At 37.4% G+C, this 21,492-nt stretch overlaps 1 protein-coding gene and 1 pseudogene across 4 annotated transcripts; both read left to right on the top strand.

The window, feature by feature from the left end:
* The first annotated feature begins 6,364 nt into the window (after positions 1 to 6,364).
* Positions 6,365 to 15,629, top strand: LOC147552285 (hyperosmolality-gated Ca2+ permeable channel 1.5-like). Of its 3 annotated transcripts, none has more exons than XM_086669253.1 (13): positions 6,365 to 6,601; positions 7,260 to 7,299; positions 8,441 to 8,788; positions 8,903 to 9,064; positions 9,293 to 9,428; positions 10,769 to 10,870; positions 11,399 to 11,530; positions 11,677 to 11,757; positions 11,941 to 12,281; positions 13,446 to 13,691; positions 13,840 to 14,164; positions 14,240 to 14,473; positions 15,056 to 15,629. In XM_086669253.1, the coding sequence occupies exons 3-13, from the start codon at positions 8,475 to 8,477 to the stop codon at positions 15,308 to 15,310; spliced, it is 2,328 nt and encodes a 775-aa protein (XP_086525379.1). In that variant the 5' UTR covers positions 6,365 to 6,601; positions 7,260 to 7,299; positions 8,441 to 8,474; the 3' UTR covers positions 15,311 to 15,629. The 3 variants fall into 3 exon arrangements, with proteins under 3 accessions (XP_086525379.1, XP_086525381.1, XP_086525380.1); XM_086669255.1 differs by lacking the exon at positions 6,365 to 6,601 and adding an exon at positions 6,875 to 7,164; XM_086669254.1 differs by lacking the exon at positions 6,365 to 6,601 and adding an exon at positions 6,935 to 7,122.
* A 1,665-nt stretch (positions 15,630 to 17,294) lies between these two features.
* On the top strand, positions 17,295 to 21,492 carry LOC147552284 (F-box/LRR-repeat protein 15 pseudogene; annotated as a pseudogene). The gene has a single exon (XR_015237631.1). The product of XR_015237631.1 is annotated as an F-box/LRR-repeat protein 15 pseudogene (transcript).

Below are 21,492 nucleotides of genomic sequence, written 5' to 3'. Positions count from 1 at the left end.
TGTGATCACAAAATGTTGTATTTGATAGACTATGAACCCCGTCCTTGTGTGATTAAACCAGATAAACGGCGAAACATAGGAATTTTGCGTATACAAATAAAACTAACGAAATAAAACTATGTTGTAATTTTGCTTATACAGATAAAACTAACGAAAGAAAAGGTCAACAGGAAAAGTCATTTTCAAGAGAGATTTACTTGGAAAAAACTGGATTTGGTTGGTGGTAGTGGGAGTTGATGGTTTTTTTTTTTTGTTGAAAGCAAGAGTTGATGGGGGTTGGTCGTGCTTTTCTGTTGGAAATAAAAAATCCTCCACAAACAAACTGATCTGTAGTACTTTTAAAAAACAAAAATTAATCTGAAATCTAAAATAATTAAGTGTTAATTCCGTTTTGGCCCCCGATTTGTGACCAACTGGCCGTTTTGGCCCCTAATTGTGTCCGGCAGTTCGTTTTGGCCCCAAAAAATTCCTAAATGACCCCAAATTTTTTCAACCTCCCAATTCTACCCCCATGGCATTCCTGTAATTATTTTTTTTTCTTTTTCTTTGTCCACCTCATCTAACAATTGTCACATCACTCTCTCTACCTCACCCTTCTTCTCCGGCGAAAGGTTGCCGACCGGAATAAAAAATTCCGGCCGGCCACCTTTACCAAAATATTTTTTTTTCATTTCTCTCTCTTCTTCATCTCCTTCTTTCTCTCTCTTCTTCTTTTTTCTCTCTTCTTCTTTCTTTACCTCTCTCTCTCTAACCCCTCTCTCTCTAACCCCTCTCTCTCTAACCCCTCTCTCTCTTTCTCTATAATTCCGGCGAAGGGGCGGAGCCCCTTCGCCGGAGAACCAAACCTTGAAGGTCTGGTTTCAAACCAGACCGAGATCTGGTTTCTACAACCAGATCCCGGTCTGGTTTCAAACCAGACCGAGATCTGGTTTCTACAACCAGATCCCGGTCTGGTTTGAAACCATAACGGAATCTGGTTAGTTGAAACCAGATTCCGATCTGGTTTCAAACCAGACCGAATCTGGTTTCGCACCAAACGTTGAAGGTCTGGTTCTTCGGCGAAGGGGCTCCGCCCCTTCGCCGGGGTTATAGAGAGAGAGAGGTAAAGAAAGAAGGAGATGAAGAAGAGAGAGAAAGGAGATGAAGAAGAGAGAGAAAGAAGGAGATGAAGAAGAACGAGAAATGAAAAAAAAATTATTTTGGTAAAGGTGGCCGGCCGGGATTTTTTATTCCGGCCGGCAACCTTTCGCCGGAGAAGAAGGGTGAGGTGGACAGAGTGATGTGACAATTGTTAGATGAGGTGGACAAAGAAAAAGAAAAAAAATAATAATTACAGAAATGTCATGGGGGTAGAATTGGGAGGTTGAAAAATTTGGGGCCATTTAGGAATTTTTTGGTGCCAAAACGAACTGCCAGACACAATTAGGGGCCAAAACGGCCAGTTGGTCACAAATTGGGGGCTAAAACGGAATTAACCCAATAATTAATGACTAATTCACTTCAGACTTCAAAACAAGTTTTCTCAAATTCGAACTTGTGTTTGAGAGTTGAAAATATATGCGTTGGATATAAAAGACTTATTTTTAGATCTTAATAAAAGCATATAAAACAACTAAAATTACATGTACAATCATTTCAGATTTAGATTTACGAAAAAAAGAAAAAAAAAACAAGCGGCACCTAAAACTGTCCAGGTGAGTGAGCAACGACTAGAATCGATCCTACAAACTCTTAGATAAACTTTAGATTTTTGGAGTTGATTCACAACGATGACAAGAGATATCTCAAAAACTTATAGTGATGGGGTAGACAAGTGATTCCGCAATAATTGCGACCACATTTGACTCATCTATGGGTGCTACAGCCTACAGTTATATGACATAGTTATTTGTCTAGTCTTACTTATCTTGAACTGAACACTATTATTTTTGGATTCCACATTGTAATTCGATTTTGTTTTCCCATCTTTTTTATGCACATCTCAAAAAATATTATCTCAACACAAGAGTCTTTATTAGGGGTAAGCAACACTGTACCAAACCATCAAGCCCAATAAAATCTTAGCCAAACTGAATAATGTTGAAAGATCGATACCAACATAATTTGTTTTTTTTTTTTGTTCAAAACCATCTGTACAAATCAACAAAACTATATGTATAAATTTTATATAACACTATAAATTAGTAATGAATACTTAATATGGTCGGTAAACTAAGAATTAGACTTGTTAAAGGATTCCAATCTATAATAGTTTAAAGTTCTCAACTCCCATTCTTCTTGCACACTTTTTTTCTTCATTTTTGATTTGGTTAGTTTTCTTTTTGATTTGGTTAGTTTTTTTTTATTTGGTTAGTTGAGTTTAGCTAGACGGACAAACTGAAGTTAGTCGAATCAAATTGAACGGAATCGAACAAATCGGTTAAAAGTTTGATAGCTCGATTTCGACAATGATCTAACCAAATTGCTATTGATAAGTTTAGCCTCAACCAGACTCTTAATGGTCGGAAATTAACCATCTCTCACCTGTAGTCTTTAGATTAATACTAATTTCTAGATTAGACATAATTTGGACCTAATATATTTTTCATAGTTTCTGTCTTTAAGATTCAATAATAAAAAGGCTTGAATGAAATGAAAACAATAATGGTGTCTAAAAAGAAAAACCTGATTTTGTTCACCAAATCATGGACCAAAAGCAGGTGAGAGGAGCCCCACAATATGTGTCTGCTTGTGATCCTGAATTTGATGGTTCTTTGTAGCAGTTTCTTAGAAAACGAAGACGTTTTTATAGTGGCGTGGCTGAACATTTGGAGGTCCGGTGCGAAATTTTAATCGGGGTCTTTTATATCACAATAAGACGGTAAAAAAATATCACAAGCCCCAAACGATAAATATTAATTAGGGTTATTTCTCAAATGGCCCCCAACTTTGTTACCAGCTTCCTGCCTGGCCCCCTACTTTAGCAAATATTCCCATATGACCCCATTTTTTCGTTATCTTTAACTGTCTGTTACTCTCACTCCTCCACCTCATTTCCTCTCTCTGGCAGGGGTCGCCGGCCGGCCGGCGACCTTCAAACCTAAAAAAAAAGTTTTTTTTTTTCTCTTCTTCTTCCTCTCTCTCTCTCTCCTGTTTTCTCCCTCTTCTTCTTCTCTCTCTCTCTCTCCTGTTTTCTCCCTCTTCTTCTTCTTCTTCTTCTTCTTCTTCTTCTTCTTCCTCTCTCTCTCTCTCTCTCATCTTCTTCCTCTCTCTCATTCTTTTTTCTTCTTCTTCCTCTCTCTATCTCATCTTCTTCCTTTCTCTCTCTCTCTTTCTTCTTCTTCCTCTCTCTCTCTGTTCCCCTCTCTTCTCACTCTTTCTCTCTCTAAAATGGTCGGGCTCGGGCTACAAAGTGCCAGGCTCGGGCTCGGATAAGCCGAACCCGAGGTAGTGAGCCGGCCGGATCGGGCCGGGCGAATCATGGAATTGAAGTGCCCGTAGCCCGTCCGAGTCCGGCTGCCCGAGCGGGTTCCAACGGGCTCGGGTCGGACGGGCTCGGGTTTTTGAGATTTCTGTTTTTTTTTCTTTCTTTTTTTTTGGGAAGATTTTTTTATTAATAAACCTAACTATTTCTGAAACCCTAGATTCCCACCCCTAGAAAAATGTATTATATTATTACCACTATCAAGCCATTTTTGAATACTAGATTGATCATAAGCAACTCCATTACAGAGACTAACAGAAGATATCATCAGGTTCAACAAAAAAAAAAAAAAAAACAGAAGATATCATCACGCCTAAAGAGATCGGACATTTCAAGATACTCGGAAAGGTGATGAATAAGTCATTCCCCATCAATATCATCATCAGCTTCATCATCATCATCATCAGACCCATCCCCATCAAGAAGAAAACGAAGAAGAAGAAGAAGAAGATCTAACTCATCAACACCCACATCTTCACCTTCATCAACAAGAACAAGGGTTTAATGGATTTTATCAACTTCATCAACCAACATCACTAAATGGTGTTGACTAGATGAGAAGGGGAGAGAGAGTAGAGAGAGGAGGCGGCTAAGAGAGAGAGGCAGAGAGAGAAAGTTAGGTTGATATTAGGGTTTCTTTGTTGAAGAAAGGAGGGTTTTTATAATAGATTTGGGCGGGTTGACGCGGGCGGGTTGACGCGGGCCGGTTGACGCAGGTGGGTTCACGCGGGCGGGTGGCGGACGGACCTAACGGGCCGGGACTCGGAATTGAGGGTATGTCCGAGTCCCGACCTAATAAGCCCGAGCCATCGGGCTGGGTATGCCCGGCTTGGGTAGGACTCGGGCTGCGGGTCAAAACGGTCCGGGCCGAACGGGCCGGACCCCGAGTTCCCGGACCGTTTTCCCAGCCCTACTCACGCCCCTGCGTTTTGTGTGATAAGCAAAAACTGTTACAATTTTCTACATGAAAGTAAAATAACAGAACCCTTTCAAAAAAAAAAAATAGAGTTAATTCCTATATGGCCCCCTACTTTGTGACCAGCTTCCTTTATGGTCCCTTTTTTTTCGTAAATTCAAATATGGCCCCCTTTTTGATGTAATTGTCCTAACTACCCTTCCTTTAAATCTTTTTTCAAAATTAAAAATAAAAATAAAATTATAATTCCACCTCGTTTCCTCACCACCACACATTTCTCTCCATGTCAACTCTCTCTCTCCACATCACCTCTCTCTCTCCACATCACCTCTCTCTCTCTCCAACTCACCCCTCTCTCTCTCCAACTCACCTTCATCTTCTCCGATTGACTTCCAAAAAAAAAAAAAAATTTCTCTCATCTCTCTCTCTCTCTAAAAATCCGACGAAGGGGGTTTCCCTTTGCCGGAGCCGTGACGACAGACCTTCAAAGAACTCTTCAATTAGGTTATTCATAAATAGATCGGCAGTAGGTAAAAACTATATGTTTAATTTTCAATGCTTGAAGTTACTTCTAAAGAACTCTTCTTCAATCTTAATTCTAAATGAATCATGGACTCAAACCTAAGCTAAATTAATTAGAAATTGAAGAAAGTTCCAACCAAATCTAGGAAGATAACAACATAATTAGAGCTTAACTGCCTTGAACCTCTCAATTATGAGCCCTAAATTTCTAATTTTATAACAAGAACTCAAACCCTAAGCTAAAATTATCACAGAAAATAAAAGAAAAGAAAAGAAGAATAGCCAAATGAATCATGAACTTGTTACTCAAAAACAGACCAATTAGTACTAACCAAATCGATGTTTTCTTCTAAATTTTGAAGATCAGAACTTTCTTTGACAACCGATCGAACATCTAGAAATCGTAAGCTTTGATTACAAACAATTTCTGCTTCAGCTACCATCTTTAATCAAAGATCATCACCAATCAATAATACAACACCAAATCAAATTCCCCCAAATCGGCAAATCCTCCTTCAAATAGAAATACAGAATCAACTGTTCGTCAACAAAAAAACTAGGGTTTTGAAAAAAGTTTCTTTGCAGGAATTATTATTAGTTTCTTGGTAAGAAAGAATCGGAAGATGAGTTACGACTTGTATTACTTTGTTCTTTCACTTACTTTTCGTGTCCCGCGTTATTTTCTCTCTCTCTCTCTAGATAATAATGTTTGTTATTGTAATAATTCTCTCTCTCTAGATTTTGTAGTTGGTGTGGTAAACGTGGAATGAGTTTGGTTGCGAAAATTGGTTTTTATGACAGTGGTGTGAATTGGTAACCGGCGCCCACCTGTAAATATTGACGGATTTTTAGAGAGAGAGAGATGAGAAAATTTTTTTTTTTTTTTGGGAAGTCGCCGGCCGGAGAGCGACTTCAATCGGAGAAGATGAAGGTGAGTTGGAGAGAGAGAGAGGGGTGAGGTGGAGAGAGAGAGAGGGAGAAAGAGAGGTGAGTTGGGAAGAGAGAGAGGTGAGTTGGAAAGAGAGAGAGGTGAGTTGGAAAGAGAGAGGGGTGAGTTGTAGAAAGAGATGAGGTGGAGAGAGAGATAGGGGTGAGGTGGAAATAAGTTTTTTTAAATGTTTTAAATTTAGAATTAAGAAGGGTAGTAATGACATTTACTTGAAAATAGGGGGCCATATTTGAATTTACGAAAAAAATGGGTCCATAAAGGAAGCTGGTCACAAAGTAGGGGGCCATATAGGAATTAACTCAAAAAAATAATAACAGAACGGTCCTTGTCACGTCAAATTTTGTAAAAAGGAGTGTACATCTGTGACGAGTTACGATTCTTGAAACGTGTTTGAAATGATTTAATCGCCACGAGGAATGGTGGTCTATTTACACTTGTGGTCAGGTGTGTCATCAATCCAACGGCTAGTATATCACGTGTTTCTTGCTGACTTCCCCAACGGATAGTTTTGGTTAGTCACAAATAAATTATCATTTTGCCAAGTCTGTTAGTAATACAAGAGAGAATTTGGATAGTGGGAGATAAGTTAATATTAGTATGATTTTTAACCCTCTTTAACCTTTCCCCTATGATATTAGAGAAAATCTTTTCTAGCCAACCTCACTTTGTACTTGTTTCATCGAGTACGATCAACAATTCACGACTTTCTCTCTGGATAAGAAATACAGAACCCTGACTAAAGTAGCTAGAGGTAAAATATACATTCTATTAATTTTTTTAAATATAAACTAATTTTGTCTTTATTTTTTACTTCTTAAATTTTTCTAATTTTGTTTCAATAGACTTCCATTGAAGTTCATTAATTAATGAAAGAGTTTTTGCTACGCTTATGTTTTCTACGTATTCTTATTTGTTTCTAAAAAATATAAAACAACAACGACTGGAGGACTTCAAGTTGTTTCCCTAAAAGAAAGACTTTTTGAAGGGTTTAAAGATAAGAAGGTAGTGTTTCTATATTTCAAATAGGTATCTTCGTTTAGAGAAAACCTATTTTCATATAATAGACAAAAAGTTTGGAATAAAAGAATTTGAAAAATAGCATCACATCTAAACTTTTCTTCACCGAATCCCATCGACCTTTCGCTATCTTCACGTAAAACGTTTCCTTTTCCATATATCCGTTTCCCCTCTCTCTTCTTTTTCTTTCTCTCTCTAAAACAACCCTTTAGTTCCACTGAGAATCGCCGCTAACCTGTAAAAGCAGCAGGGGGGGTATTCCTTACTTTGATTATAGTTAAAGCAAACTAAAACGCAGTATTACTACTCTATTGTTCATCATTTCAAGATCTGATCACAAATTCATAATACTTCCAATTCATCTTTCTCAATTCCTTTAGTTCTGATTTCAGGTTTTTGTGTTAACAACCAGATTTCAGATGTTAATTCAGTGTATGATCTCTTTAACTTAAAACTTCATCATCATACTTTTAATCTTGTATTTTAGTTTAAGACTTTACTTCATGAAGATTTGTATTTGTAATTGAGGTTTTTCAGTTGTTCTAGGTTAGATTTTTGCTATTTTTAGCTATTTATAGAGAGAGAGAGAGAGAAAGAAATTGTTGTTCACTTGTGAAAATTAATGACAACTTGGGATTTTGTGATATTTCACAAATTTAGTTTTAGAAAGATCTAGAATTGGAAAGATGATGAACAAATTGCTTCAGCTTCTAGGTCAGTTTGAGGAACATGAATTGTTGTGGCCTTTTTGACTTGATGACTTCATGTATAACGATTGCACACACATGCCATGGGGCTGGTTCGAAAAATAAGTCAATTCAATTTGATGTTGATGGGTTGGGGTCCTTTTAAGCAAGATTTTGAAATAGTATCTTTTGACCTGTTCACTAGTTAGGGTTTTGCGACGTAAGATTTTGATAGTGATTGGGTCATGTCTAAGCTCAGTATATATGGATGAGTGAGGGACCATAACTGATGTTTGTTCATTTATCATGCTCCATATTTTTTTTACGCTTGTTGCTACATGATTTAATGCTATGTAACGTAGAAGAGACCTGTCCTAGTATGAAGTATCAGGATCCGACACTGGTACACGATGGAAAGAGCAAGTGAAATTGCCAAAATGAGGACCATCTGTGGATATAAAATCTCTTATCGTAGTCATTAGACACTTTATTTTGACTAGAATTCCATACAAGATGTATATGCTAGATCTGACATTATTATTATTTATACCCACGGGTGTGACATATGCCCGACACGAATTTTTCCAGTGTATGACGCATTAACTAATATTGAAAGGAGTATCCATGTTAAATTGGTTTAATGTTTATCTCAAGCCTTCGAGTATGTAGTTTTGGTCTGTGTCTATTTAAGTCTCACACCTGTTGTATGTTTTCTGAGAGAAAGTTGCTTTGAACTTGTCCCCTTGATTCATTATTTAAGTTTGAAGGGAAGAATTCTCATGCTTGCTGCCACATTGACTAATAGTCTTATGTTATGTTCATTTGTTTAATTCTGTAGTTTCCTTTTCCTGCAGTTATCAGGCTCCTAAATTTTAGATTTTGTACAGGAAACTAGATATCTTCTTACTTTGAGAAGGATCAATGGCATCTCTTGGAGATATAGGACTTTCGGCAGCTATCAATATACTGAGTGCATTTGCTTTCCTTATAGCTTTTGCCATACTTCGACTCCAACCTTTCAATGACAGAGTATACTTCCCCAAGTGGTATCTAAAGGGTTTAAGAACTAGTCCAGCACACACAGGAGCAGCTCTGCGCAAGTTTGTAAATGTGGACGTCAAATCGTATTTGACATTTTTAAATTGGATTCCAGCTGCACTGAAGATGCCAGAACCGGAACTCATCGAACATGCAGGACTTGATTCTGCTGTATACTTGCGAATTTATTTGCTGGGGTAAATTCAATCTTTTCACATGCTGTTTGTGTATGTTAGTCTGTCTATGATGACTGTAGTTGTTTTCCGGTTCTTCTTTATTTCTCTACTTCTTATTTTCTTTATCTTTTGCAGACTTAAAATTTTTGTCCCTATCTCGGTTCTCGCGTTTTTGGTCCTGGTACCTGTCAATTGGACTAATCATACACTTGAAGAGGCAAAGGCAAAAGACCCAAAGCTTGAATTTAATGACATTGACAAACTCTCTATTTCAAATATTCCGCTAGGATCGGATAGGTGAGTAGTAATGAGATGTTAGGCATATTTGGTCTTCATTATAGGAGATCCACTTAAAGTTATTTCCATTGTTAAAACAAAAAAATCTATCTTGAGTTCCTTGAAGCCAGGATAATTGTGGAAAATCTTAGCTATATCATGCTTGACAGTTGACTCTCTATAATTTCTGAGCCAAATATAAATTCTTCAGTTTCGTAGTGCCATCACTTCATATCATACATTTTGCAGGTTTTGGACTCATCTAGTGATGGCATATGCCTTTACCTTTTGGGCATGCTATATCTTGTATAAAGAATACGGACGGGTAGCGTCATTGAGGTTGCACTTTCTTGCGTCAGAGCAGCGACGTCCAGATCAGTTTACAGTAAGATCAAGTTTACAATCCTGAAACTATTAAGAATAGAAATTCTACTTTTAGTTTCAAAATGGATCAATAGCTTCTTGTTTCTTAAAATATTTTGGTGACCTATACAAGTGAGATATTAGAATATGTTTCCCCGTTACTTGCACCGCCAATGTCAGAAACATATCACAAGGGAGCGGAAGTGGAAACGAAGTTTTACTTGATTCCTATCAATATTATTAACACTCTTGTTTATTTTGCTCTTTCTTTAGGACTTAAGGGCGCTTGGTCCTACATGGAGATGATCCAAGCGCCACTCTTTTTACTAAGACAGTCCTCATGCCCTCACACTAAAAACTATTTCCTCAAATAATTGGTTGCATTCGAACCTTTTGAACAAATCATATCATCGCCATATATAATGAATTTTTTATGGGTCTTAAGTTTTGGTTCATCATTTTTTTCCTGTGAGGGTGGTCCACCTGGAGAGGATCCTCAAATGTCATCTTTCTTCCTATTGTTGTTCGGTAGCTTGCATTATTTTGATTTCAAGCATTCTGGTGAAGTTTGTTTGCACTCAAGTGAGTAAGGGCGGACTTACGTGGCCTGTGGGTCATGTGCCACCTCAGGCCATAATAAGCTAAAAATATTTTCAGATTGGGATTTATTTCAATGAGATAAAATGTAATGTGAAAATGACGACGATGTAAGGGTATTCATAAAATAACTGTTGGTTTGGTGGATTCTAAACGAGTTGTCCATCCAGAAGAACAAGGGTTCAATTCCTCATCATGACAATGATTTTTTTGTTTCTTTACAAGTTAATTTTCTTATGCCCCTTACATTTAATTAGCTATAGTTTTGCCCCTATGTGTATATACTTATTTTCAGATTAGCTCCTCTTTTAACATTTTTTTCTCTCTGTAAACTTGATTTTGACACCGTTTTACTAGAATTACATTCAAATTTTGTTCTAGCTATTTTTTCTCCATATTATTATTATGCTCTCTCTTTCTTTTATTTCCTATATTGTCACAATTTTGTCAAATTATTATGCTCTTAGTAATTGTTTCTGGACATAAATGTCTCTCATTCTTTTGACAGAAAATTTACATATATTCCTTTTATATAATTAAAATGTGTATAAGACCAGTTGTTTATGTTGAAATTACAGTCGACACGATTCACAAGTTAGCGTTAGTCGTGTTCGTCGAGAATGTCACTATAAATTGTATAAATTACTCGTTTAAATGTCACTTCAAGACTTCCGGACATTTTTTAATTGTTTATTATAACTTAAAGTGCGCCTAGAAATTTTTTTTCCTGGATCTGCCACTGAGTAATTCTGTGATATTCCCCAGGTCCTTGTAAGAAATGTACCACCGGACCCTGATGAATCAGTTAGCGAACTTGTGGAGCACTTTTTCCTTGTCAACCATCCAGATCATTATCTCACTAATCAGGTCAGTTTTGCTACATTTTTTGCTGAGCCATACAGGTATTTGAAAATCTTTATTGTATAGTCATAATTCATATGTTATTGGTAACCAATTCGTAGACTTATATCCTGCATTTGGTTTAACGTCGCAATATCTTAATCTCTGCACTGGTTTCACTATTTTTGCACTGATTCAAAATTTCGATTCTCTCCAGTTTAATGCTGACCTAAACCTATTAACATGACAGATGTAAAGCTCCAGCAGGGAAGACCACTAATATTTTTTGAGATTTTAAGTATTAGTTTATATGCTAAGATTATAAAGGACTGGAATCATAATGTCCATAGCGGTGGAGTTTTAACTGATCTCTTTAGATTTCCTAAAGAACTTATTGTTGTTTCATCTTTAAAAATTCAGTGCTTGATGGAGTGGCAAGGCTATTTCTTTTTTCTTTTCAGAAAGGCAAAAATTTACTAAAAATCGCCTGAAGCAAACAATGCAGCCTCAAGCTATAGTTTTTCCTTCTCTTTCTTACTTATAAAATCTTTGCAGGTTGTTTACAATGCTAATAAACTTACGAAGATGGTCAAGAAGAAAAAGAAAATGCAGAACTGGCTTGATTATAATCAGCTTAAATACTCTAGAAGTCAGTCGAAAGGTCAATCTGAAAGACCGACTACAAAGGTTGATTAATTACTATGTATTTGTTCGAAATATGCTTTCTCTTGGATGCTTTATTTTGTTCCAGCGTTTAAGCGTAACATTTTGAAGCCTTATTATTTCCGCAAGTTTGATAATTGATCTCTTTCTTGATTGATTTGATTGAATAGACTGGTTTTCTTGGCCTCTCCGGGGATAGGGTCGATGCAATTGATCATTACACATCTGAGGTTGAAAAGCTTTCTATAGAAGTAAGCACTTGTTTTATAAACCATTGTTCTTGTATGATCACTATTTCTTACCAGGTTATCGCTCAAATGTTGTTATGTCTTAATATGGAAGAATTTAACTTTCTCTAGTTTTTATGTCTTTTGTAATCTTTGAAATGATCCAGGCTGAATATGCTTCATTTATGCTGGTTTGTGAAATGTCAGATAGAAGCAGAGAGGGAAAGAATTATGAGCAGTCCTAAGTCCATAATGCCAGCAGCTTTTGTTTCGTTTAAGACTCGGTGGGCTGCTGCTGTCTGCGCACAAACTCAACAAACCAGAAATCCGACCTTATGGTTGACCGAATGGGCTCCTGAGCCCCGCGATGTATATTGGCACAATCTTGCAATTCCGTTTGTCTCGCTCACTATTAGAAGGTTGATAATAGCTGTCGCATTCTTCTTTCTCACCTTCTTCTTTATGATCCCCATAGCATTTGTACAGACCCTAGCAAATATCGAAGGAATTCAAAAGGCAGCTCCTTTTCTGAAACCTTTAATTAACATGTAAGTGCACTCTAACTTTTAGTTTTGTCATGCAACTTTTTAGCATAATGACATCTTATTGGGATTTTTTCTGCGAAATAATAATGGGAGGATTTTATTGCGATTACGGATAGCGTAGCTCTCCCTCCCAATAATGAAATGTATTGTACATATAGAAATATGGTCCAGAAGATGCAACGTTTCCTGCTTCATTGTTCATAGTTCATACAATGCCCGCTTAGTGAATGCCCATATACTTAGAGCATCTCTAAAAGTCCTAGCTGTCAAGTGTCAAAATAGAGACACTCCGAACTTTTTTTTTGTCTCCAATGGAGATCTCTAAAATAACTTTACTTGATAGACATGTCACTCTTGAATCTAATAGGAAAAAGTAGTTAAAAAGCAAAAAAAAAAAAATTCATTGGTTAAAATTTTAGAGTGACACTTAGAGAGCACTCTAATTTTAGAGTGTCTCTCTTGAGAGTCTCTATATTAAATGCCTCCATATTATCATGGAGGAGTGTCAAATAGAGTGTCCCATTGGAGAGACTTTTTGACAAAATCTCTAAAAATCCTAAGTGTGGCACTCTAAGTTTTAGAGTTTGAGTGTCCGACTGGAGATTCTCTTAGGCATAACACAATAGAAGTGTCATCTGAAATACACTCTGCCCATAATATGAGAGAAATATTGCAGGAAATATCCTTTGTCCAGATAGAAGACAACTGTAAAGAATAGGATTGATATAGTTTGAGAAAGGAATAGGATCGATATTTCAGCTCTACATGGTAGCTGATGAAACTCGTCTTATACGTAATAAAGGAAATCAACTAGTTATTTTTTTGATAATTTTGGATCCTTAGTATGTGGTTTGTAATAAAGACCAGGCCTACGTATGTGGACCTTCAATAAAAGTATCAGAGTATACTCTAGATAGATGAAAGTGGGAACTTGTAGAAACCCGATGCAATTTGGTGGCACCATTTGTTACTTTGGTGGTGAGGCTCTTGGTCCTCTTGAGAAACCATGTTGACCATTGCAAGGAAAAAGAAGGATTGAAGAGGAAATTCTGTCTAATTCTTCGAATGATGCCCACAAATTGTAGAGGGTGCTAATACTTGAGTTCCAAGTTCTGCTCAGTATGTTGTGCTACTACTAGATACTCATGCTTGCTTTATTGTGTGCAGGAAATTCGTGAAGTCATTCATCCAAGGTTTTCTACCCGGGATTGCTTTGAAGATATTCCTGATCCTTTTACCAACAATATTGATGTTAATGTCTAAAATTGAAGGCTTTGTCTCACTATCAGCTCTAGAAAGGAGATCTGCGTCCAGATATTATCTCTTCTTGTTTGTCAATGTATTCCTTGGGAGTATAATCACTGGAACTGCATTTCAACAGCTAGATTCTTTTATCCATCAGTCAGCAAATGAGTATGTTTTCTATTAGATTACGATTCATTGTTTTAGTCTTGGTAATGAGTATGGTGGAATTCTGAGTTATTCTTCACCACACTCTCTCTCTCTCTCTCTACCTTCAATTATTTGCTTCCTCTGTAACATATATATTATTACCATGCAGCATTCCCAAAACAATTGGGGTATCTATTCCGATGAAAGCAACATTTTTCATTACTTATATAATGGTCGATGGATGGGCTGGAACTGCCGGTGAGATTCTAAGATTGAAACCGTTGATCATCTACCACTTAAAGAATTTCTTCTTGGTGAAGACCGAAAAGGACAGGGAAGAGGCAATGGATGCAGGAAGTATTGGTTTTAACACAGGCGAACCTCAAATTCAATTTTATTTCTTAATCGGACTTGTTTATTGTGTGGTGACTCCTATTCTTCTTCCCTTCGTGATAGTATTCTTTGCCCTAGCTTACGTCGTATATCGCCATCAGGTAAATATTTCTTGCTTTAGTTTCTAAACTTTTTCTTTCATATCTTCTAATGAATTTCTTGATATTGATATGCAGATTATAAATGTTTATAATCAAGAATATGAGAGTGCCGCACAATTCTGGCCGGATGTTCACGGGCGAGTTATAACCGCATTAATAGTCTCACAACTTCTTCTAATGGGATTATTAAGTACCAAGAAAGCTGCCCAGTCAACTCCTTTTCTTATTGCACTTCCCGTATTGACGATTTGGTTTCACAGATTCTGCAAAAACCGGTTTGAGCCTGCATTTATCCGAAACCCTTTACAGGTTTGTTTCTACACTTGCATATGTTTGTTGCATTTTTGGTTCATCTGATTGCAGTTATTAAAAGCGAGGAACTGTTAAGTTAGTGAGGTTCCAATTCAAAACCATTTAAAACGGCACTTGGTTACACCTTTCGTCCACCTTTCGTCGTGTGGGACTAATCCTAATAATTTATTCAAGTTTGGCGTTCTTTTTAGCCTAACCCATTTTTCTATTACTTGACTGACTTAGAGCGCATGTGTCTATTATGTATGGGCCTGGCTCCGGTACCATATTAAGTTTACGGGCTTCCAACTCATTATTAATTGTTCATGCATAGAGTAGCTTGAATATCATCTCACTTTCTTCTCAGACTAACCTCTGTTCATGTGCTATTCGAAGATACAATTGACCATCTATATATTGACTAACTCACTTCTCGTGATCATAACAAGCGTAGTGGGTCCTGATTAAATGTGCGAGATTGGTAGAACAATATGCTCGGTTGCGATGTATTAGGAGTTTGATGAAGTTTTGTGATGGATATTCTGCACCTATTTTCTTTAATAAACTGAAACTAATTCATTGAATCCTGGTGGATTTCAGGAAGCGATGATGAAAGATACATTAGAACGAGCAAAAGAACCGAACTTGAATCTGAAAGGGTATCTACAAAATGCTTATATTCATCCAGATTTCAAGAATGAAGACGATGATGATAGCTCGTCATTCACAAAAGAGTGGGATAAAGAGGGTTTAGTCGCCACGAAACGTCAATCTCGAAAGAATACACCAGTGCCAAGTAGATATAGTGGTTCATCTTCACCAACATTTTCTGAAGTTATCCACGAAGAACCTTAAATCTTCGACCCGAACTTTGCACTTGTTGTGCACAATCCTCAAGAAGCAGGTAACAACAGTGACCACCTTCTGTATGATAAATTCGACTGAGTTCATAAATGTAGTTGAAGAGGACCTTTCTTCTTGTCTGGTTATGGAACCTCCAAAAACAAACAAGATAAAAACCGGCATGAACAAAGTAAAAGAGGGGAAGTTTGTGGGGAAATAGCTTTATTAGGTTTGATAAGTTATTGTTTATAGTATAGAAAATTCATTTTGTCTTTGGATGAATTGTCTGGTTTCCCTTCTTTCTAAAGTTTTCCTCGATAAATTTTAATTATGGCTTGGTATGAGAACTCCTTTTAATTTATAGCCTATGCCCTATAGGGAAGTCCATTTTAGGGAACCCAAGTTGGCTAAGATTTGAAGCTTCACTTTTTTTTTTTATCCTAAATGGACTCCCGGAAACTAGCCTACCTCTGTGTGGAAGTTTATGGAGCCTAAGTGCAAGCTCTAGCTGAGGTATGGATGTCAAAAGTGGGGAAAGTCTCCATCACGGTTAGGGGTCAAGGTTAGGGTTGCGGTCGCTGCAAGTGGTATTAGAGCCAAAGATGGCTCATTTCCAATGGTCAGTTCGAAGTCGAACTTAGCAATTAACGAAGTGTTGGGGTGGCTCGTTAGGCCTTCGTCAAGAATAAAATCCTGCACCCCTTCCGCCCTTCGGGCTGGGTCTTACAATATGGAAAACTGTTAAGTCGTCACAAGGGTAATAGCCAATAACGACTTGTCTTTGAGGGTGGTGAGTTCCATCTAAAGCTTAAAACTTCACGGAGCCTCGTTGTCTTTGGATCTGCGAATAAGAAATAGGACACTATGTTCAAAAAAGTTGATAGAAGCGCCCTAAGTCCAATTTTCTTCCTTTTGCATAAGGCTCTAGCAGTCTAGCACTCTAGCACTCTAGCTTCATGCATAAAATTTGCATAAGTAAGATATAAACAAACTTACATATATTTTTGGTGCAGGTTTGTACAAGAAGTTTAAATCTAAATAATATCAAACATTAGGCCTAAAAGAAACTGAAGTATTGCTTAACCGAGATAAATACGAAATTTAATCTTCACCCAAAATTTCATGGTTTTGACTTCTGATAGTGTACACCCTTTTGATGAAAAATTATGAGATTAGTCACAAAAAGGCATGTTGTACTTCTGTCTATAGGAGCCAAAGTTCCAACACAAAAAGTCGAAATAATGAGAGATTTTGTGCATATTCGTTCAACTATAATACAGTATCAAAGTCCGACGAATCAGTCCAAACCGGCTTACTAATGGGATGCTCTGTCAACAGTTGGCAGTCCAAGTGGTTCCGAGGTGTTGACATAAACTCCAGAAAGCCCTGGAGGTCCCAAGTTGGAATCACCAGAGAAGGTTATTTGAATGGGGATCATTAGGATATAATATAATGTTGTTGGGTTTCAGGCCATTGTCTTGTTGGCCTATAGCCCGGTTTGTTAATGTTTGGGTGGGCCGTTATCGAACTTATCACATCTATGATGTATCAAATGCCAAATATCACGACTTACGTAGATCGTAGTCGTCTTCCCAAAAAAAAATGGGATGCCCTAAAAATGTTAAACAATTTGGCTTTAATGAGGGGTCCAATCAAAGGAATAATGCCTAGTGTTGACATAAACTGAGGTCTCAAATTAACAATCATTTAAGGGCATTTTTATTAGGAAGAAGAGAGAAATCCATTGCTGGTTGGGGTTTCTACAAATGCACATCTTAAATGTTTTAAAGAGATTTTAGAGAGAGAGAATGATATGTATAACCTTATGAGATCTCTAGTTTTTTTTTTTTTGGGATATGGTGACACGATAACCGCCTAATTAAACCATAATGAAAGAGCTCTAAAGTCCGACAATATGAAAGAGGTCTAAAGCCCGACAAATTTATTTTATATATTGTATAAATTACATAGGATAAATTTTGACCGTTCCACCCAGACTTGATCCCAGACTTCATGAGATCTCTAGATTGATTTTACTTCCATTGAAAGTGAGATGAGTGAGTTCATTATTGGAAATTGAAAGTTTATTGAGGTTATAGTCTGCGGAGTGATCAGATTAAGTTGATACAGACTTTCAGGTTCTGAAATTGTGGTTAAATATGGAGTTTTGAAGGGTGTTTCATTGATCACAACTCGGTTGATAATCGGAATTTTATGGTTACCCAAATTAAAGAAATTGCTTCATCATAAAATACCCTCGTTAATTGGTACAGCTCCAACTTATGAATTGTGTTTGAAGTTCATAAGGAGATTTCCTTTTGTAGAGAGAGAGAGAGAGTGTGTGGGATATGCAACTTGTGCCATCTCTTCTACCTTCTTCCATGGGAGCTTTAGGTTTCATCTCCAAATCTTATCAAATTTCTCCATTATCATATCCTGTTGTACTTTAATCTAGTAAGAATTGGTGATCGGAGTGCTAGAGAAAAAGAAAACCGAAGGATGAGCACGGGAGAAGAGAGAGCATGATTTTCGTGAGGGTGAGAAATTTTGCACCGACCTTTTCTTTATTCTTTTTCCATGGGAAATTAACTTTCTCACTATTTTGGTCTTATCCAACCGGGGGAAATCAATTTTCCCACGTAACAAACGGCCCGTATATCTATTCGTCCACTCGGAGGATTAAGGATGACGTGCCTTCCAAGTCATATATCATTCTCAACGGTTTTAGGAGGGAGAAAATTCTGATTCCTTTTAACAAAAAGAAAACAGGAAATTCTGATTCGTACCCAAACCTTGGTTAAAGTATTAATTCTGTAACCCTAATTTTACTTTAACACCTAGTTTCCCTTTTAACAAAAAAAAAAAAAAAGAATAAAGAAAACGTAGGTTTCCAAAATAGTAAAATTAATTAGGGTTCAAGGAATAATTGATCTTTGATTAGGGTTTGGATACGGCAACTATTTTGGAAAGGTTTCCAATTTTAAAATAGAAACTCTAGGAAATTTTTCTCTATATATATGTATGATTCTGTTCTATTAATTCAATCTTCTCTGATACAAATTTTCGCTCTGAATCTCTTAAAGTTTAGGTGTTTTCGAAAGATTAGGGTTCTGGGTTTGGGTTTTTTCATTACGCTAATAAGTATTCTGGAGAAAGAAGAAGAAAGCAACAAAAGGTAGGGGTTTTTTTTTCATTGCAGTAAGAAATATTTCGAGAAAATTGTAGAATTTGATACTTCATTGGTAGAGAGAGAGAGAGAAAGTGGGATGGAGTTGGATTTGTTAGAAGGCTCGGATGAATTATTGATGCTTAAAGTTGAGCATTGTCAAAATTTTGAAGAATCTGAAGTGAGGATGGATGTTGATAACCATAAAGTTGGGATGGATGTGGATGCCCATGAAGTTGGGATGGATCTTACAGATGACTTATGGCACATGGTATTCTCTCTGTTGGATAACAGTGATCTCGGTCGAGCTGCTATGGTATGCCGAGAATGGCGTTCAGCTAGTAGTCATGAAGACTTATGGAAGTGCTTAAATTTTGAAAGGAAGAAAATTTCTATTCGGCAGATTGTAGATGTTTGTCGTAGGTTTCCGAATGCCACTGAAGTGCGCCTTCGGCTTTTACCGAAAAAAATGCTTGCTTTGGAAGCATTGACCTCCCTGAGAAACCTCGAGACGTTGAAATTGGGTAAAGGATCCCTGGATCGGAAATTTTGTGATGCTTTGGGGCGCTGTTCTACTTTGAAAAGCTTAATTATTAAGGACTCGAGTCTTGATAGTCTCAACGAAGAGATACGATTTCACCATAATAGAGTTAAGCACCTAAACATCAACATCTCTCCTTTTTATGTTTATAGACGTATTTCCTTCAGGTGTCACAACCTTGAAACCTTGTCACTGAATCAAGGAATGTGGTTGCTTGCCACGTTTGAATGCCCTCAATTACTTGAGCTAAATTTGAGCTCTTGCTACTCTCTCTCAGACGCTGAGATTTGTTCCGCAGTAAAGTCATGTCCTTTATTGACATTTTTGAACATTTCAAAGTCTACTGCTAGTGATAGAACACTTGGTGAAATTGGTCTAGCGTGTTCTAATCTTCGCGTTCTCAATGCATCCAAATGCAAAGCCATCTCTTTTGGTTTTGGGGCTGTGAAATTGCCAAAGTTGAAAGTTCTAAAACTTCACAAATGTGGGGAAATAACTTCAGCCTCAATGATGGCCATATCACATAGTTATATGTTGGAGGTTTTGGAGCTTGATAACTGTCACTCGTTGAAGTCAATTTCTTTGACTCTACCATATTTGCGGAGAATCAGACTAATGCCGTGTACAGAATTATCGGACTTGAATTTAGAATCTCCTTTACTTGAATCTGTAGAAGTTTGTGATTGTCCTTCACTCCTTCACATCAACATTAGATCAAATTCATTCCAGGAGTTGATATTGAATAATCATGAAACGTTGGCCACTTTGGAAGTTCAATGTTATAGTTTGCAAGAAGTGGAGCTCAGTAAATTTAATTTTTTGACGGATTCTGTCTCTGGAGCTAATAGAAACAATGGTGGTGGCCCGATGCGTGGATCATTGGTTCTCGACAAATTTGAGAATCTGAAAGAAGTAAGATTCAGCAGTACTTCTTTGGTTAAACTTTCTCTTGATAATTGTCGGGCCTTGACTTTTCTTGATCTCAAATGCCCATATCTTGAAGAACTCAACTTAGAGGGTTGCGATCATCTTCGACAAGCATCATTTTCCTTCGCTGGTCTTCGGTCGCTAAATCTAGGGATGTGCCAAAAGTTGGAGGTACTTCAGATTTACGCCCCACAGATGGTGTCTCTTGAGTTGAAGGGATGTAGTGTTTTAGCAGAAGCATCTATTAATTGCCCTGGTTTGATAAACCTAGATGCCTCCTTTTGCAGCCAGCTGAAAGATAACATTTTGTCAGCAACAACTGTTTCGTGCCTGTCCATCCAGTCAATGAATTTGGCGTCATGCCAATCTGTTGGTCCTGCTGGTCTCTCCTCTTTGCGCTTGCTTTCACAATTGACTAGACTTGATTTGTCCTACACTTTCTTGACGAACCTGTGGCCAGTTTATGAATCCTGCTTGCAGTTAGAGGTGTTGGAACTGCAGGCTTGCAAGCATCTTGAAGACTCGGCTTTGGAGCCTCTATACAAAGAAGGAGCTCTTCCTTTTCTCTGTGAGCTAGACCTATCTCATGGAAGCCTCTGCCAGTCTTCTATAGAGGAGATTCTTGTTTGCTGTACACATCTTACTAAATTGAGATTGGATGGGTACACAAGTATGCATGACCTTAACTGGGGATGCAAAAGTGTAGGACGTTCCGGATCGTCAAACCTTAAATTCCCGTTTTCTATTTCTTCTTCGGAAAACAAACTAATCGAAGAGCCAAGCTTGTTGCAGAGTCTTCAATGTGTTGGTTGCCCTAATATCAAGAAAGTTGTCATACCAACACTAGCTCGTTGTTTTCATTTGTCATCTTTAAATCTATCTTTGACAGTAAAGTTGGAGGAAGTTGATATTTCTTCTTTCAACCTCTGCTTTCTCAATCTGAGCAATTGTTATGCCCTTAAAATTCTGAAGCTCAAATGTCCTAGATTGAGAAGCCTCTTCCTTCAGGCTTCACTAATTTCCGAGGAAGAACTACTAGCTACAGTCTCGCAATGCAACATGTTGAGTACACTCGACGTCCGCAATTGTCCGAAGGTAAACCTTAAGACTAGAAGAAGGTTGCTTTCTGCATGCCCTAGTTTGCAGAGAATCTTTACAAGCCTCCCGCCACAGTGAAGAGGATAATGATGCCCGCAGGAGTGCTTTGGTAGTTCGAACTAGATATGCTGATTATATTTCTCTAGAGCAGGGTATCTCTCGCCTTTCTCTACCAATACTTAGGTTGAGCGAGTTACATCTACTTGAAGCTGTTTCATTTTTGCCCTTCTCTGCCAATTCTTTATTAGAGGGAATTATGTCTATGTAGAGCCTGTTTATTTTGCCCTTATTTACCAGTTATTTAATTTGTCTAATTCTTTCTCTAGATGATTAGATCCCCACTTTTTTGCTCTTTCGGCAATGGGAAATCATCATTCTTTTATGCATGAAAATGTAAATGCATGTTTAAACTTGGAGTTTCATTTTAAGATGAGTTTGGAAATGAAAAAGGTGCTTGTGAAA

Source organism: Eschscholzia californica, unplaced genomic scaffold (assembly GCF_041429995.1).
Source record: "Eschscholzia californica isolate CP2 unplaced genomic scaffold, dmEscCali1.0.p SCAF_3, whole genome shotgun sequence".
Lineage (NCBI taxonomy): Eukaryota > Viridiplantae > Streptophyta > Magnoliopsida > Ranunculales > Papaveraceae > Eschscholzia > Eschscholzia californica.
The sequence above is the reverse complement of the archived record's forward strand: the minus strand, read 5'-3'. Positions and strand labels throughout refer to the sequence as shown.

Excerpts from the sequence above, each read along its gene's own strand:
- LOC147552285 (XM_086669253.1), top strand. The coding sequence starts at position 8,475 with ATGGCATCTCTTGGAGATATAGGACTTTCGGCAGCTATCAATATACTG. Across the intron at positions 11,531-11,676 it reads CTGAAAGACCGACTACAAAG|ACTGGTTTTCTTGGCCTCTC; the intron begins GTTGATTAATTA and ends TTGATTGAATAG. Across the intron at positions 13,692-13,839 it reads ATCCATCAGTCAGCAAATGA|CATTCCCAAAACAATTGGGG; the intron begins GTATGTTTTCTA and ends ATTACCATGCAG.